The sequence below is a fragment of the Sphaeramia orbicularis genome, chromosome 9 (assembly GCF_902148855.1).
Source record: "Sphaeramia orbicularis chromosome 9, fSphaOr1.1, whole genome shotgun sequence".
Taxonomy (NCBI): domain Eukaryota; kingdom Metazoa; phylum Chordata; class Actinopteri; order Kurtiformes; family Apogonidae; genus Sphaeramia; species Sphaeramia orbicularis.
Window position 1 is genome coordinate 40,840,215 of NC_043965.1, and position 19,944 is coordinate 40,860,158.

Sequence of the window (19,944 nt, forward strand, 5' to 3'; positions counted from 1 at the left end):
CATCTATTGTGTAAACCAGAACGGACTCAGATCCCTATCGCTGTTTGTGTGCAGCACAGTTTATCTCTGGAGGCGGTGGGAAGATAGAGTGTAGGAGCGGATGGAGTCACATCACCGAAGGCGTAGCGATATCAACTACAGATCTGTTAGCATAGTTAAATATTGTGTTTATCACCGCTTAATTCACGTCACAGTGGGATGTGTACAAGTTGACTGTTTTCTTTAAGTAGTTGATGATCAAATATTAATAGTGTCAAAATGTGTGCTCAGTTGTGTTGGTAAATGAGATGACATAAGTAAAAATGAATTGTGTCTTGTTTTTCTTTTCCATGGGGATGTGTGCAGTTAATGTCATGCAATGTTGCAGCTGTACACGCTTTAGACACGTGCAAACAATACATAGCTGGGTAATGTGGTAAATACTATAACATACTGTAGATCGGCCTAATATGATTAAAAAAAAAAAAAAAAAGTGGGCCGGACCAGTAAAGAAATATAAATAATAGGATAAGAACACTTCCTGTGCTTTTGAGTGAAAAAAAGTTAAATTCTGTAATAAAAATGTTTACATCTACGAACTGTACTTAAACACATCATGAAAAAATATGAACGACCAAAAAATTCTGAAGAAAAAGAAATGCAGTGTTAACAATATTACATCTCAGTTTATTTTTTATGGATGTGCATTACAACTTACAGATCATAGTGGATCTAAAAATACACAAAACGTTTAATAACAGGCAGAATATTGGTAAAATTCCATTTACTACTCTTAAGACATTTCAGGTTGTTCATATTTGTTCAGGTTATTCACTTTTTTTTTTTTTTTTTTGTAAAAGGCAAGTCTGTAAATGTAAACATTTTTGTGTAATTTTACTTTTTTTCTTTTTTACACTAAAATAAAGAGAAAACTTTGCAGTTTTCATTATTAATAAGTTCTTATGATAGTATTTTACTGGCCTGACCCACTTTAGATTAAACTGACCTAAAATGATTTTGACATCCTTGACTGTTAATATCTTCAGTGTAATTTTTGCATCTCACAAATTCATCCCAGGGGCCAGATTGGACCCTTTGGGGGGCCGGTTTTGGCCCCCAGGCCGCATGCTTGACACCAGTGTTTGATTATTGCTGTACAATGTGTATTTGGATGGAGAATATGAGTATTTTGGGTCCAAGCTCAAAGGAGTAGACATGCATTGTTTTGCATATTATTTTTATTACCCCACTTTTCTAGTTTATATCTTTGTTTGTTTGTTTGTTTGTTTGTTTGTTTGTTTGTTAACACTTTAGCAGCAAAACTACTGGTTAAATTCATACCAAATTTGGCTTATAGATTGCCAGTGACCCAGAATAGATGTCATTATATTTGGGAAAAGCAGGTCAAAGTTCAAATTTTTAATGAGTTTTTAAAATATTTTTTTCCTCCCATTTACTTAAATTTCGAAATTTCAGATGTCTATAAAAACATCCATTTTGTTTCAATTTACTTCAAACTTGGCACATAATATAGAGGCAGTTAATATACTGACATCAGCACACGTATAGACCAGTGGCAGCTGCTCGTCTTTCAGAGAGGGAGGCTCATTGTCGGCTTACATCAAAAAAAATGTCAAGTTATTTAAACATAACTTCGTCCCTCCATTCCTTTTTAAGAAAATGGTCAGTGACCTTATCGTACCAAGTAAACAGGAAAACGTTGAAATTATGTTAACTCGAAACAAGGAAGTACAATGAGTGTGTTTTATTTACAGTGCAAGAAATTAACAAGTAATTTCGTAGTGGTTTCTCTCTCGATTTCACAGCAGAATGCGCGACGGTATTAAACTGAACTGTGTCAGTGAAGGAGTAGGTCTCAAAATAGCTGTCAATCAAACGGGATTCAGCCTTTTGACTGATCCTCCAATCAGCACGTGGAAGCCTGGCATCCAGCCCGACTGAGGTCCGCCCACAGCTCCATTCACCCCCAGAGACACCCGGCGTCCGGGGGCATTTATCCAATTACCGTCCAGTTTTGAGGCAATGAAAAAAACTGTTCCACTCAGTCCCATTGAAGTGCATGGACGCTGAGCGTCTACGGACAAATGCACTGAGCAGAGATCGAATGAGAAAACAGCGCAACGGGAATGTATGAGAAGTGAACAACATCGAGTCTGTTGATTTGTGATAAAGCTGATTCTGAACGAACTCATCTAACACATTTGGAATCAATGAAATGTCAACACAACCGTACATATTTAATCATTTAATTTTCGTAATTTTAGGGGAAGCCGGGCTTCAATTGCAGTCTATGAGAAATTGCCACTGGTATACATGATAACGTCAGCTGGATCGATGCCAAAATAAGCTACAATATGTGTTTTGTTCTTTTGTTGTGCCTGGAACCACTTGTTTTTGCTGCCTTCATTACTAGTTGTATTGTTTTGAGTTTAACAGACACAGAAATAACAGAATATGTATGCTTTCTGTTTACTTAAAACTCCAAAGCTGCAGGAGTCAAAATCAAGAGGGAAAACCACCAGTACTTAAAAATTCACATCTTCTTTCTGCAGCGCTCTCCTCACAGCCCAAACAAAAGATGACTGCCATGTCCACATTAATCACAATATTTTTCTAAACTGGCATTTTCCTCCACTGTTTGTTCTGTATCTCAGTGCACATTACAATACTAAAAGACTACTCTATTGCTTTTGGCTTTAAACTGTGGATGCTGTGGGCTTTGGACGGTCATGTTAAATGCTTAGGTGAAACTTCAGTTCTTTGGACATTGACCTTGACCTTCATTATCAAGGTCAAATCGGGGTTGATGCATCAACTTTGGCCTTCAGCAACAGTGTCCACATGATTACCCATCATCCGATCTCCTTTGTATTTGGTATGTAGGTGCAACTTGGGAAGCTCTTGGATGACTTTTTTGGGCGTTGAACTTATCCTTTATTTTCATGGTCAAACTGGGGTTGATGCACCAAATTTGACTGTCATCATGATTGTTCTTCACTAAATCATTAAATCTTTATCAGCAGTTGATGCGTCAAGTTTGGACAGCAATGGTGACCTGGGGCGCCGATAAGGGGGGGTAAACATGACAAATTCATGGGGCCCAGCATTTGCGGGGGGCTCATAGAGCAGTGGAGGGGCTCCAGTGGATACAGGTTAGAAGTTGGGAAAATTTCACGCAAGATCCACTGTATAAGAGAGAAACAGAAGTCGGGAGTCGGACGTTGAAAGTATGTTGTTTCAGTTTCGTTTTCACACTAGCGGAAGTGATGTTATGTATGGACCCCCACCCCATCCCGCTCCAACAGATCGACAAGATACTGAATTTTATGAAATAAAAATGATTATTATCTTCAGTGTAATTTTGCATTTCACAAATTCATCCCACGGGCCAGACTGGACCCTTTGGCGGGCCAGATTTGGCCCCCGGGCTGCATGTTTGACACTTCTGGTCAATCCTTAAACACACAAACCAGTTTTTGGAGTTTTTCGAAATCTTTACTTTACTTTCTTTACAGCATCTCAGAAAATCTCCATTTCAGTGACATAAAACGGGATTCGTCTGTGGAGAAGAGCCCCAAATGTAGAGAAAAATGTCAGTTTTGCTAAATATTCCTGTTGCTGTGGACAGGGCATGAATATAAATATCGATGACCTGACACAATTTCATACTTCTGTGTAAAAGTGAACAGTCTTTTCCAAGTTTCTATGTCAATCCCAGAGTGGAGCAGTGGAGTCCCATCTGAGGAAGTCTGATCAGTGACCAGTAATTACAGTTGTCAGTCATGGATTTAACCCCTACCTGTCTGAAATCACCACCTTTGTTGAAGTCCGTCATGGGTATTCACTAGCAACTCAAAAATCCCTTCACAGAAGATGGTAGAATCTTAGTTTCTTGTAACTACAGAGTTTTTTGCTCAGTATTGCAAAAACCGTGAAGCAATGTAGACTTAAATTAATTTATAAATTGTGTTTAAATCCTCAGTCTGCACACTATTGGTCACTGTGTACCTGGGAGTTTTTGCTCTTCTTCTTTTAAGCCCTTTATGCTGTTTTTTCCTATCCAAATGCAGTGGCACCTTGACTTACAAGTGCACCAACTTATGAGTTTTCCAAGTTACTTGGTCGATTCTTTTGCTTTGAGTTGAGAGCCAAAATCCGAGTTACGAGCGAATTTCAGATATGCCACCTCTAGTTATCGTAGCCAATAAAAAGAAAAATGTTAGAGGACTAGTAGGTATTCTGGTGGTGGATCCTCCATGTCTCCGATCACCACAATGTCTTGAGGAGTACTGACGAGTTCCTCCTGTCAACCCCATTTTTCTACCGTGCTTTTTCATCCCTCTGCTCAACTCGGCTCGGGTCTCCCGTTGTTGTGCACCTCATTTCCTTTCCCTTCTTACCTTCGAAAACTTGTATTCGAGGAGTTACGATGTTTGTTGCCTGCACCAAAACCGGAACCCGCCCGGCATTCACTCTGCCGCTACATTCACAAGCACCGCTAAGTAGCATATCAAATACGTGACATTCCTGTAAATGATTCACATGCTGTGGACAAATGTTTGAGGATATTGGAGGGATTCCACCCTTTTGAAGAAATGGAAGCTTTGACAGTGTTCCAAGTAAGTGGACCTGGTGTCGTCTTTTCAGACCGTTTCTACCTCAACACCATGTTGGCTACGTTCTGACCAAAACAATGCAGCACACGTGTGGCGTCATTGCACATTTACAACGAAGGCGGAATCGATAAGCAGAATCATTAAGCAGGCAGGCAAACGATTCCAAGGAATTGAGCTACTGGGAACCGGTTCTCTAAAAGAACTGGTTCTCGATTCCCATCCCTACAGCAGTTAGATATCAGTGCATAGTAACGTACCACATTTCAGTGCCGGTAACAATAACAGCGTTGTAACGTTTCAAATAGTAATTCATTAGATTAGCCGTTACTGGAAAACAATAACGGTGCTAGTAACACCATTATTTTAAACACTGTTATTCCCAACACTGATCACTAATTCATGCAGAGTTTATATATGTCTTTTTCATGTTTAGCTTGTTAATAGACGAATGCTGACTGAAGTCAAAAAAGGTCGATGCTTGAAACACCAGCACAGATTCTGAGATTGATCTGAAAGTGGTTATCATCCACTCTGTTCCTTGTCAATGGGCCAACAGAGAGTGCTTCTATTTCCATCACCCAGAGGTCAAATGAGTTCCCTCTCCTTTCCCCTTATTTAACAGTGACCAGACAGACCAGCCTCCCGTCTCTTTGGCTCCTCTCTGAGCTCTTCTTCTCCTCCACAACTAGGAAACACACAGAGCCTCTGGGCTATTTTCGTTTCAGCAAGACAGGAAGACAAAAACAGAAACACTACTTTAGGTGTTCTGCTTTAAGTTTGGAAACCGACGAGGCGAGGGCGAAACACAACCGAGAGAGGAGCGAGAGAGGCAAAAGACTGGAGAGAAGAATGCCATAAAGTGAAATCAGATAGTAAATCTAAAGACTAAGTCCATTAGGTTAGAGTTTCCTACTTTGGATGCCAGCAGCAAATCAGTGGGTTTAAGCATCGGGGTTGTTCTACTCATGTAGCTGGCTCGTTAGAGGGGTATCGATCACACTTCTCATTAGTACACCTGTCATGAACGGGTAATTTGTTCCCACACTGAGTCAAAATTGAATTTCCTCATTGCTTTCCTGACCTTAGTTCATCCTAGCAACAAAGGGCTACAAACCAGTGCGTCCTGTGGGCTGCACTTCCTGTTTCCAGCTCCATTAGCGTGACCTCCTTCATCTCAGTGCGACCATGCGCAACGCAGAATTACACACCAATCACTATTACAAGTACACACCTCATTTCTAACCTGAGCAGACCTGCTGAGACATGTAAATGCCATCCGTTAATGGGAGAAAAAAAAAAAAAACATCAATAACTGTTGATATTAACTGATTAGGGCTGATAGATCGGAGCGGAAAATTGAACTGAAGATGGAAAATACTGGAACTATCTTGAATTCTACCCATTGCATAATAAATAAAATGTCAAAACTTTTCTACACCGCTGATATGAATTTTAACCCTTTCATGCATGAATTATGAGAACCTTAGTTGAAATTTTTCTTCCCGAATGTTTTTATTCTTCTTAGGCATTAAAAAACAATGCAATTGAATTTTTTTTTATGAGCCTATTTTTCATGGAGTTACAAAAATATCCACTTAGCTGGACACTGTGCATTTAATTTTTGAAGCAAAGAACATGTATTTAAAACTTATCATCAGAAAATGATATACTGTGGGAAATCTATGAAATAATAACATTTTAATGCAACTAATCTAATGTTTTCTCACTAGTTATTACTCACTTCATGGAGATAATATAAAAAAAAAAAACACTTTTTGATTAAGAAAACTTTTAAATTACAGTCTCATAACAGTTCGCAATTGATTTACACTCAAACATGTTAGTACTGATCAGGTTTATCTAGAACATAAAGTTACAGTAATGGTATGAATATCAGTGTATTATTATGGGATGGTGCTTAAGCGTCCACTGTGTTGGATGATATGGAACTAAAACAACAAAACACATGAATGTATGTGACATGCCAAAAATAGTGCGACCATTTTTGTATAGTATTTAATTTAGGCAGATGGAAAATAATTTCCTTTGTTTACAGGGTTTAATAATGCTCTGAAAAATTAGTTGACAGCCATGTCATTTTATATTTCATATATATTATGAAAAAAAAACATGATAAATGTAAGCAGCATCCAGGTGGAACCTTTGTCACGGGAGCGGTTGCACTCCAGGTAGTTTCAGGTGGGAACTTCCGCCCACGTACCAGACGCAATCTGGATGAAGAACTGAATGCTCCATGTCTTGATTGCTGCTCAACTTTATCTGTATTTCACAGGTTAGTAGTCGGTAAAAATAACCAGTCGTGGTTGTTTAAAGCCTTACTGCATGTGGACAGAAGTTATGAAAGTGTTTCAGTGTTGATTTAAGTACTTTTGTGAACTTTAAAAACTTCAAAGTAGCGCTGCTCTCTTAGTGGCGGGAACACGCCGCATCGCGAATGTGTGGGTTGTTTTTCCCTCCGTCAGGTCTCGCAGGCATGTCACTAATGTTTATGTGCTTTGTACTGATTATTATTTCGGCTCTCACACATGTAATACATCTTACAGCAGAACTGGTAATGGGTTAAGTGTGTTATAGATAATAAAATAATAAGTTTAGCTCATTTTTGAGGAGTGTCAGTGTGAAATATGAAGTCAAAAGGAGTAAATGTGTTTTCTTTAAGATTTAGGTATAGTAAATGGTTCTATATTAAAAGGGTTTTGTATTTCTCTGTCAGTGAACAATTTATGTTAAGTGTGTATGTCCAGAATCATCTCAGATAAGATGTTGCTGCTCTAAATACAGTTGAGTACTGCTGTGATTTGCACTATGTCATTATAGTAGCTCTGATTCATTCATATAAAATGTAATACCATGCATAGTATAGTGAAAATGTGATGTTATTAATGTGAATGTGTTCTGTGAAAAGAAAATGGACTGAAAGGACTTACGGACATTTATCGCACTTATTTTACAGTTATTAAGAACTGAGACAGAGATACTAAAAGCCATATTTTGTATTGCATATTTTATTGTGATGTTTGAATACAGACGCAATCTGGATGAAGAACTGAATGCTCCGTGTCTTGATTGCTGCTCAACTTTATCTGTATTTCACAGATTTGTATTTTGTTATTGTGGTACCATACCTGGGACCCGTAACATGTACAAGAGAACAGCTGGAGAATAACTGTCCACTGGAGTGACCACTATGCATGAAAGGGTTAATGAGGTTTAGTGTAAATATGACATTTTGCACAGAACATTTGAATTAGGTTTTATTTAATATCTCTTTTGCTAAACACTGTATGTACATCCATTATATAGTAATTCCTCAGGCTCTGTTTTGTTAGTTATAATGAGAAGTAAAAACACAATTCACATCTTGATTATTTATTAAACCCATGTTCTGATCTCTATTTTAATACTAATTAATGGTCTACAGTAATATCCTTAATGTATTATTGTGTTTTCACTGTTCAAACAAAGAAATCCATTTCCTGTTTTTACTTGTCCTCCACAGTACAATGAGAAGAAAGAAAGCAATTATAATTGCAGATCAGGATTGTGATTAAAAAGAGTTCATGTTACGATCTTTGAGGTCACATTGTCCACCTTTAATTAAACTTCTCTGTTGTAGATGGGTATGAACTAATTAACAACATAAAAACATATAATACGCTGCTAGACTCGCCCTTCACTGTTCTTTTCTACAGGGTAACAAGGGACTGGTACATAATCTGGTTCATTTTGGGAGAAAAATGTGTGTCTTAAAGGAATGATATTTTTTTGCTTTTTAAAAAAAAATAGAATTATGCATTTGCAAACATTTCCCTGTGGTTTACATAAACTGTAAATGCTATGTTTGGGTCTGAATTCTTCATTAATTCAACTCCACAGGTCCATCTTCAACCCTATTTCTGAGTAATGATACCAGAAAGGTCGTTTTGAGTGCTGGCTCTTTAAATGCAAATGAGCCACTTCAGGTCCTAAATTATGTATTTATTATTAGTTATTGTCAATAATGAAATGTTTGAGGATCTTGTTTTGTTTGTTTTGGTGTATGAACTAAATATTACTATGTTTTTTTCATTTATTATTATTATTTCTTGTCCATAATGTATGAATGCCTTGTTTGTTTTTGTGTGAACCCCAAGATGTGTAGTTATTCCGGTGTTAATAATTAATGGGAATCCTATGGAAATAAATAAATATATATAATTGCCCTTTGATCCAGTCACTCAGAAGACCTATAAATATGAAATGCAGGACACAATCATCATGGAAGGCTAGGAAACGGTAAACAATTGTGTGAATTTCTTCAGCACACTAATAAGAAAGGACTCAGAACACATAAAAATTCCCCCTCAGCTGCTGTCAGGAGCCTAAGGCGGATAAGCCAATATTCTCCCCATGTAAACTGTCATAAAGTCAATGACCTAAATAGACCTGAGGCGCTGTTGCAGGCTACGGATGGAATCAGGCCGGGTGTTGTGGAGGCGGGGGCTCGGGAGGTCGCATGTGGTCTGAATTCCCTGTGAGAGCTTTGTCCTGTTCAAGGTTGGCAAGTGTGTGTGTGTGTGTGTGTGTGTGTGTGTGTGTGTAATGTGATGATATGTGGAGATCTACACAGGAAACCCAGTGGCTTCAACAGCGGTGCAGGCATCTGTGACTGAAGCACAGGGCTGTTAAACGCCATGTCACGTCTTCTGATGCCAACATCCTGTGGATATGTGCAGCCACAAACTGCCCAACAGGGGGAATTTTTTTTTTTTTTTTACAATCTAAAACTTTAAAACTCATTGGGTACGGTTACATGATGTTTTTTAAATCCGATTTATTTTTACAGAAGAAATTAATTCGGAACTAAAGTATTTCTCTTCTATTTACATGGAAATGTTAAACCCAAATAAAGGTTTACATGAGTTATCAATGAGGTAGATAAGCGAGCAAAAGGGTTTGTGCTGCAGTGCTCTCATTGCCTTGTTCTCGCAGCCCTTCTGTTAGCTTAGCTTAGCATAGTCAGTGCATTTCCATGGTCACACGTAGGCAGTTTTTTAAAGGTGATTTGTTGTCTTTTGTAAGTGATTTTGTGAAATCTGATGCTCCCTAATTACCGTACTTTCCGGGCTATAAGGCGCACCTGAATATAATCTGCACCTGAATATAAGTTGCACCTGACTATAAGCCGCAGGTGTCCATGTTGTCACATGAGATATTTACACAGAAAGATGTTAAACAGAAAGATTATTTAAATATTTATTGCCATACCTTAACTGCTTTTTTCCAAACAGTGCCTGTAACATGTCAGTAAAATGGGGAACGTGAAGTTGGTTCCTTAAACGGAACCTGTTCCGAGTTCCGAAAACAGAACTGGCTCCATTTACGGAACCAGTTCCGTTTTTGGAACTTGGAACCTGTTCAGTTTAAGGGTCCAGTTCTGTTTACGGATCCAGTTTCGTTTAAGTGTCATGGAAGTAAGCTGTGCTCCGACCTCCAAGCACCACTTAGCGTCCTCCAAGCCCGGCTCCTGCGGGGCTTGGAGCTGCTCTAACCCGCAGTGACCTTGGATCTAGCTCTGAATAATGCTCTCCACCAGGTCCGACCCATAAATTAATACACATTTGCACTCTTATGCTGTTTACATTTTCTTTGATGCCAGCGCATGTCATTTTATTTTACTTCATTAATGCCAACCCTAACTTCCACATCGCCCATTGTGCCCTGCGCAAAGCGGGCTCTAGGCTTCTAGCGCCCCCTCCTGCAGGCTTGTAGACCGGTGCATTAAGCAGCTGTTACCCGGTACACCAGGCCGCAGGATGGACCTCCAAGCTCCAGTTCTGAGAACTGTTTTCGTTTACAGAACTCGGAACCAAGCCGGGCTGGAAGCTCTACTTTGACCATGAAAAGATGACAAGCTGCATTTTACACCAATTATTTGCATGTATTGATCGGATTAGTGGTTAAGAAGTTATTAAACATTTTAGAGCAGTAGATGATTTTGGACTGTGGTGGTTTGGGTCTTTATGGGTTGAATAGAGTTAGTGTCATACTGTCATATTTTCCTTGAACGCTATGGTTATAGAATGCTATGACGTGTTTAAAGTTATGAGGGGAAAATATATAATGTGATATGAGGAATGAATCATGCGCTGTCCATTGTTCTGAATCCAAGATCCTTACACGGGACTGGTTCCAAATAAGCAGATCCGAGAAAGTTTATCTTTGTTTTGAATGTGTTTGAAAGAAGGTGTTTCAGGGAAGTTACTCATCCAATTTAATTGAGAACTTATTGTTTTGTTTTGTTTTTAAGTAAAGTTTTTGTTTTACTTTAAACAATGACTTTACCTGTATTTCTATTAGCCCCGTACGCCACATATGTGTAATACAGCACCATGGACAGCGCACAAGTCATTCCTTATATCACATTGTATTTCAGTGTTATTCCTTATACAGCTTTAAACATTTCATAACGTTCTATAATCATAGCGTCCATGGTGCTGTAGGAGTCTATGATTTAAGGGGAAAGTTAAATTAAAAAATTTATAAAGTACGCACTATGTTAAAAAGTTTCTGCATCACCATCTGTGGAGTAAAATTGTGGAACAAATTGTGTGTGGAGATAAAACAAATATCAAACATAATTCAGTTTAAAAAGATATAAAAAATGATTCTTGAGAGGTACAGTATTTAATAATGACAATGAGGCCTGTTTGTTTATGGATGATGATGTACTGATAAATATGCTGGAATTAGTGAAGAAAATGGCTGAATTGTTGAGTCTGTATGACTGTACTGACATGATCATATTGTGTGTAATTCAGTTACTGCATTATGTATTTGTTGTGGTTCAATGCTAAAATTAGGAAAAAAGTATTGTTGGATTCTTGTATTAAGTTAGTGATAAAGGTGTAAAAGCACTGAGGGGTAGGATTAAATAAGTTTATACTTCTTCCTACTCTTTTTTGACCATGCAAAATTCAGACTTGTATGTGCTTGAAGATAGATTCTGTCCATTTAAATATTTTATTTTGTTTTGTTTTATTTTGTTTCTTTGCATGTTCAAAATAAATAAATAAAATCAAAAATCAAAGTGAATTAATTCCAGGACATGCACCCGTGGAATCTTTATCAATTCAGAGTTGCTGCCCAAAGCTCACGCAGAACGCCGGCACAGTTTGCGGTCGTGTTGTTTCCACCAACTCTGCTTTAGGGTCAAGTAATCAGTGCCAAGGAGACTCCAGGAAAACACATGAATTAATAATCACTTTTGGGAATGCAGTTTGAGTTGGGGGACGGGGGGGGGTACGGAGGCAATGTACCCAACATGTTTTAACCCATAAAGACCAGCAACAAAACCATCTACTGATCTAAAATATTTAATACCTGCTGATCCACTAATCCCTTTTTCCCTCTGCGTATATATCAAACAGTCGTGTGAGAGTTTTTCAACCAAAACCTTGATATGAATCTGCCTGAACGGACTAGAACTGATTGTCATTCATATTGAAAAAGAGGAAATACATTACATCGCTACCACAGGGTGTTTATGAGAAATATGAGTTTGACATTTCAATGAAATTCAGACAGTGAGATAGAAGAGAGGTGCTTATTGTGTTGTCGTCCCCCCCCCCCAAAAAAAAAAAAAAAAAAAAAAAAAAGGGGGAGGCAAGGGGTATTGTTTTTGGTTCGGTTTGTTTCTTTGTTTGTTAACATTAGCAGCAAAACTATTGGTTGAATTCATACCAAATTGGGTTTATAGATTGCCAGTGACCCAGAATAGATGTCATTGGGAACAGTAGGTCAAAGTTCACATTTTTAACCCTTTCATGCATATTGGTCACTACAGTGGACAGCTATTCCACATCTGTTCTCTAATATATTCATGGGTTTTGTTGTTTTAGTTCAATATGAGTTAACTCTGTGGACGCCTACGCATCATCCCATAACTTTGCTGTTCTTGATAAACCTGATCTGCACTAACATGTTTGAGTGTAAATCAATTGTTAATAAAAATTGCACATATGATAAAATATGAGAAAACATCAGATTAGCTACATTAAAAATGTTTTGATTTTGTATATCACTTTCTGATATTCAAAAATTAAACACATGGTGTCCAGCGGAGTGGACATTTTTGGAACGCCACAACAAATTATGAAGGTAGATTTGTTTCTTTATTGCTTTAAGCCAAAAATATATTTTTATTTAAAAACAAAAAAAATCTATTAAAAAAAAAAAATCACTTCAATCGAAGAAAAAAAGTGTTCAAATGCATTTTTTTGGATCGTAATTTTTTTTTTCTCTGTTTCTGGTATAATAACCCTCAACTTCAATCAGAGATTTTATGAACGTCCACAGGATCAGTAGAGCTGTGTATTGGCAAGAATCTAGCAATACAATACAAATCATAATACGATACGAATTATCATGATATATCACGATACTGTTAATAAGGCAATTTTTTATTTATTTTTTTATTTTTTTAAAGATTAAAAAAAAAAAGATTTTTAAGATTTTTTTAATTTATTTTTATTATCATTTATTCATTTTACATTCATTCATTCATATATATTTTTAAGATTTTTATATATTTTTAAGATTTTTTCCTGGAAGAACTGAATTACACCACAAATATGTTCAAATACTAAACACATTTTTATTTGATCAAAACAGGATCTAATGCTATATCACAAAATCTTCCTGTGTTAAAACTTAAATTGTGTTTTATAGACATTACAGTTTCAGATCCTGCTCAAATGTTCATATTCTATTCGTTCATAACTGACATCAGAACATTATTTTTGTGCAATTCCAACAAAGGAACTTAAAATCTGCCTCTCTCAGACAGTAAAAAGTGCTTTCAGGATACTTCAAATAACCATTATTTAATAAAACAGTGTTAAATTATAATAAACAAGATAAAAAAACAATAAAGAAAACCAAAAAACAAAAATGAACCTCCACCATATCTGCATTTGAATAGATACTTAAAAATATCGATACAGTACATTTCAATTTCGATACAGTATTCTGAAAAGAAATATCGCGATATATTGCCGAACCAATATTTTCTAACACCCCTAATGATCTGTTAATTAACCCTTTCATGCATACTGGTCACTCCAGTGGACAGCTATTCTACAGCTGTTCTCTTGTATATTCATGGATTTTCTTGTTCTTTTTTTTTTTTTTTTTTTTTATTTACACATATCTTTAGTAAAGTTTTTAGACACTACATATCTTTTCTGACATGAATTGGTAACATTATGTAGATCTCTCCTGAGCATAAACCACCAGAATCACAAGCCCTCCCCATAGTTTTCACACAATTTATCAGTAAATACATGTTTCTGTGCGTCAAAAATTAAACGTGTAGTGTCCAGCTGAGTGGACATTTATGCAACTTCATGAAAAATAGGTTCATAAGAATTTTTTTTTTCAATATTACTTTTTTTAATGTATTTTTTAAATTATTTTTATTTTATTTATTTATTTATTTATTTTTCAGACAAAAATTTTCAATCGCATTGTGTTTTTTCATGCCTAAACAGGAATAAAAACACTCAAGAAAAAATTTGATTAAGGTTCTCATAATTCATGCATGAAAGGGTTAAATATTGGAAAATACCTGATTTTTACTGGAAAAATACACAATACAGAGGATTATTTTATAATAAATGGTGACAAATTACTTGAGAAATGTTACATATAGAGAAAAGAATCTAAAGTAGCACCGGCTCTTTAAACTTGAAGGACTCCATTGCTTTAACCCTTTCATGCATGAATTATGATATTCTTACCCAATATATTTTTCCTGAGTGTTTTTATTCCTTTTTAGGCATGAAAACAACAATGCAATTGAGTTTTTTTTTTTTTTTTTTTTTTAAAGAAGTTAGAAAAATGGCTACTCCATGTATTTAATTTTTGAAGCAAAGAAACATGTATTTGAAACCTAATATCAGAAAGTGATTTGGAAAACTATGCGATAATAACATTTTTAATGCTGCTAATCAGATGTTTTCTAACAATTTAACACACTCTAATACTAGTTATTATTAATTTCATGGATATAATACGGCAAAAAAACAAACAAAAAAAAACTGTTACAATCTAATAACAATTAGCAATTGATTTACAGTAAAAAAAACAAAAAACATGTTACTGCAGATCAGGTTTACCAAGAACAGCAAAGTTACAGTAATGGTATGAATGTCAGTGTATGGGATGATGCATAAGCGTCCACTGTGTTGGCTGAAATGCAAATAAACAAACAAAACTCATGAATATACAAGAGAACAGCTGTAGAATAACTGTCCACTGTAGTGACCACTGTGCATGAAAGGGTTAAAATCATCAACAGCCTTTAGTTTCCTACCAACGACTAACCACAACCAACACTGCCGTTAGAATTCCTTGTTGCGTACCGTTCCTCATTCCATCATCATTATTACCCAATTTTGAGCATTAGTGTTAAATTTATGCAGCACTTTAATATGACTGCACAGTTTGATTTGTTAAGCGAATTCAATTAATTTGCTAAACTAACAGTTATATCACTTTTGTACAGCGTTGCCTACAGTCACATCAGATGGGCTCAAGTATAGTTTCATCATAGCAATTAGTAGGGGCTGGATGTTTGACAGTAATTCAACTGCAGTCAAAAGGCAGGGGATGTGGTGGCTCTGAGGCAGCATCCTGCAATGTGGACGTTTTCCAGCTTTTCCTCTTCTTTTTTTTTTTTTTTTTTTTTTTCTTTTTCCTTTAATGTCGTTTCAGAAGAGCTTGTATTGGGAGAATTGAAAAAGTCTCATTGAACTGGACTCGTTTGGGGGTCGTTTTCCTGCTTGGTTCAGTCCGTTCGGGTGAGTATAATGAATCTGGATCAGGCCCGGTACTAGAACAGAAGACTGCGTTTTTAATATTTGGAGGATCTGAGTTTGTCTAATACATCTAACAGAATAAAAACACACACCTGGTTCTACTTTTTGAATTGGCAGAGGCTATAGTATGGGTCACAGCTGTTTAGAAGGTATGTCATTGTAGTTATTTACCACATTTACGAGCTAGATTTTATGTGTTGTATGTTATGCTTATGTATTTGCATGTTTAATCTTAACCCCTTAAAAACATACAACTATTGTTCTCTATATTTAACCTTTCCAATGAATTGTCACTGTTTTATGAGTTAGAATAGAATAGAATAGAATGGAATAGAATAGAATAGAATAGAATAGCTTTTATTGTCATTGCACAGAAGTTACAACGAAATTGCAGTGGGGCTACTCTGCACCACATAATAAAAAAATACAGGACAAATAACAGTATATGTATATAAATAAATAACTAAATAAATAAATAACAGTGTGATAAAAACCATAAAAACTAAAACAATTTTAAAATACAGTGTGCAATGCAAAGTTAAGTGCAGTGTTCCACTGTTATCCAGTATAAGCTACATACACTACAAACAAAAAGTTAAGGATATTTCTTTTTTTTTTTTTTTTTTTTTTAATTTTTTAAAATTTTTGCCATTTGTAAATAAAACTATGTCTGGTCATTTAAAAAATGTGTTTAAATTCAATTCACAAAAAAAAGTAAAAATTGCTGTGCAAGAATCCCAACTGGAAAAAAAAAAAAAAAAAGCCCAAAAATTAAAAATATCCTTAACTTTTTGTTTGTTGTGTAGCTCCAAATATGTTCATTTTTTTCATTTGTTTGAGATAAACTAAAAGATTTTGCACTCCACTATGAATCTTCAACTGCATTTCCAAAGCTCCTGAAAATGTCAGTATATCCTCTGCAAGTCTGCATTTTACATTTTTCAATGAAAATCAGGTATTGTCCCATAATAAATGTACTGATCGCATAGATCAGATCATAAAAACTCAGTGCAAATACAAAGCTTATTCCATCAAAACAGAAAACTGAAGAAAACCAAAAAATATCATTAACTGAATGTAAAAACAAACATCTACAACTGCTGTCATTTATCAAACTACAAGGGTTTTATTGATGAATCAATGCTGCAGAACAAGCCTGGGTTTCCACATTCACTACAGAGCCTCTGAACGTCCATATCTGTCATATCTGATGCCATTGAAAAGCTTAGAAACTGCATTTTAGATGAATTATTTCAATGTATTGAAAGGATTAGTGGTTTAGAAGTTACTAAACATTTTAGATCAGCAGATGCATTTTGTCATTGGCAGTTTTTTAAGCCTTTAAGGCACTGGTTTCCAACCTTTTTTGGCTCATGACCCCATTTTAACATCACAAATTTCTGGCAACCCCAGAATTCGAAACGGAGACTTTTTTTGTTTTTTTTTTGTTAAAATTAACTTGTTTTTGATCATGTAATAGTTTGCTATACTATGTTGCAAATAAAGTTAATTTTAGATGACATATAGTCCATATAATGTATATTTTTATTGTACTGTATTATAATATTAATGTATTGTTATTGTATTTTCCTTGGTCAGGATATGTACAGTCAGTCCAGCTTGGATTTACAAGGCTGACAATTAATACTGAACAAACAAGAACTCAAACTATGAATTATGAAAGAGCTGCAGCATCTGAAACTGACCACAATGAACATTTGGAAGATAAACAGTACCACAGTGCTTCAGTTTCAGACTCACAGTTTGTCATGTCTTTTATGGATTGGGATTGTCTCTGTCAACTCACCATATATTTTTTATTAGTAAGTTTTTTTTAAATAATTTGTTTTTTTTGTTTTTTTTTAATCAATTACTAGAAATTTCAGGCAACCCCATTTGAATTACAGGCGACCCCACGTGGGGTCCCGACCCCAAGGTTGAAAGACACTGCTTTAAGGGTTAAAACGGACACAGTTTGCACCAGATTTTGTCCCCTGGAGCTATCCTTTAACTGTTACAATCAATATCCCAATATTTCAATAAAGTACAATGTATGCAGTGTATTGTACAACAGAATATCCCCCTAAGGACACAGTATGGTTAAACAGGCAGAGCTGTATTTAGAATAAACTGTCAGTATTATAATTGGATGTCTAAATTAAATTATGTGATATGCAGATATAAGCTGAAAATAAACTATATTCTTACAAGTCCCTTTATATAGCAAAAGTTGAAGATTTGTTTACGGTACGGTGCGTTTTCAAAGCTTGATGAGGGTATTCATTTAAAGGAGCTGTTGTGACTATAAGGAGCTTGTGTGTGCAGCTTTTTTAAATGAGCTCTTGTTTTATCGCCTGTTTCTAGAGCACAGTCTGCTGGAAGAGGCCGGCTGGCTGTTTGTTGAGACTACACTGTAACAGTTTGTTGATTCTCAGCTCAGCTCAGCATAGGCACGACCACGCTTAGCTGCAGCATAACATCAGGAAAAGGCTCAATTAGATTTCCTTCCTTAAAAATTGTTTCTAATGAGACTGAAATCAAAGCCGGCCCTCGGCTAAATGAGCCCATCTGAATTTTCTGTCTCACTAATCCTCTACAATGTGCACATGTTTTATGCATGTTGTGTGAAATGCACTGCATCTGAGGGGCAAAGGCAACCTCAAAGAGTAAGGGAATCCAACGCTACACCGGGACGTGCGGCGAACTCACTTGTTTTGGTGCTTTGAGCCCTGCAAATGTGCATGGTACTGTGCCACCGAGTTCAGTGTGACGCTGCAGACTTCACAGGTGTAGCTCCGCTTCAGGCCTGGAATCAAACAGATTGAACACATGAAGTCAACAGATACAACACATACAGGGTGGGGAAGCAAAATTTACAATGAACATTTAGTTCTTTTTTCTCAGCAGACACTACGTCAATTGTTTTGAAACCAAACATATATTGATGTCATAATCATACCTAACACTATTATCCATACCTTTTCAGAAACTTTTGCCCATATGAGTAATCAGGAAAGCAAACGTCAAAGAGTGTGTGATTTGCTGAATGCACTCGTCACACCAAAGGAGATTTGAAAAATAGTTGGAGTGTCCATAAAGACTGTTTATAATGGAAAGAAGAGAATGACTATGAGCAAAACTATTACGAGAAATTCTGGAAGTGGAGGAAGCAACAAAAAACGTACCAAAGCTTTTATTAAAGCTCTCAAATCCAAAATCCTAAAGGATCCAACCAAATCCATGAGAAAAATGGCAATTGAACTCGAGGTAGACAACAAGACCGTTAGAAATGCAGTAAAATATGATTTGAAGATTTAAATTCTCATGACTTTCAATAAACTAACTGGTCATACACTGTCTTTCAATCCCTGCCTCAAAATATTGTAAATTTTGCTTCCCCACCCTGTATACTTCAGAAATGTTTTATTTGTAGTTAAAACTAAATAAATAGAACGCAAAAGTAGAATTTCTTGGTGCATTTCAGTGCTGGGGTGAAGATATTTCATCAGCTGATAGGGACTGGGGTATGTTTCTGGGTTAAATAGCCGTTTGCACACCCTTGAACGTAAATAGTGAGCGAACGATGAGTCGGCGAACGCAGAGGCTTAACGAATGCAAAATCCGTTTCTGCGCTCGCTGCGTTTGCTAAGTCAGCGTTTGCTCACTATTTGCATTGAAGGGTGGGCTAAACAAGTGCGTTCACTATTTAACCCAGAATGAACGCCTCTGCTCCCACTGTTTCCAGTCATCTGATCTGACAGCATTATGGTTAGAAGGAAGAAGTATTATGGGATATCTGTGACCTCCTCCGTTACCCTCACCTATCTGGATGGACCTCCTCACCCACATCTGACTATAGATGGACCCCCTCAACTGTGACTGGATTGTCAACTGGATGACCCCAGTTATTCCGCACTGGTGACTTTATGAACAGAACTCTAAATGGTTACTGTTGGTCGTAACCACACCGAACAACAGGACAAACAGACTGTATCATGGTATGTGGCACTGGTTCACTGACTCTGCCCCCATACGGTTCTCATTCATTCATTCATCTCTCAAAGCCACACATACTTTGTCCTGAACTAATCTATATTTATCCATATACTGTATCGATAGAGCATAAAATTCTGTGAGCGGATCAGTCCTCACTCGGTAAATTCGTTTTTATCAGTGCAAAATGTCCATGGAAAAAATCTGATATCATTAAAGATATTGTCAAACTTGTGTTAAAAATCTTCTTTTTCAAATGTAAATAATATTTCAGAGGAAAAACATGACAGAAACGAAGTGAAATACGTCCTCCTTCTAACATGGACCTCTGTGGTCCGCGTTAAAATCAGCCCTTTAGCGCGCAACTGGGCTAGCGCTCACTTTTAACCAACTAGCCCAGAAACAGGATAGCGCATTTTGCGTTGCGTTGGGATTAACGAACTAACACACGAACG

The 19,944-nt window shown here is 36.5% G+C and overlaps 1 protein-coding gene across 1 annotated transcript in view; it reads right to left on the reverse strand.

Moving 5' to 3' along the window:
- Positions 1 to 19,944, reverse strand: part of zmat4a (zinc finger, matrin-type 4a) — a 434,438-nt gene that overhangs the window by 52,771 nt on the left and 361,723 nt on the right. Inside the window, exon 6 of the mRNA XM_030144264.1 lies at positions 18,206 to 18,302. Coding sequence (XP_030000124.1) covers positions 18,206 to 18,302 — 97 coding nt within the window. The remainder of the gene's footprint in view (positions 1 to 18,205; positions 18,303 to 19,944) is intronic.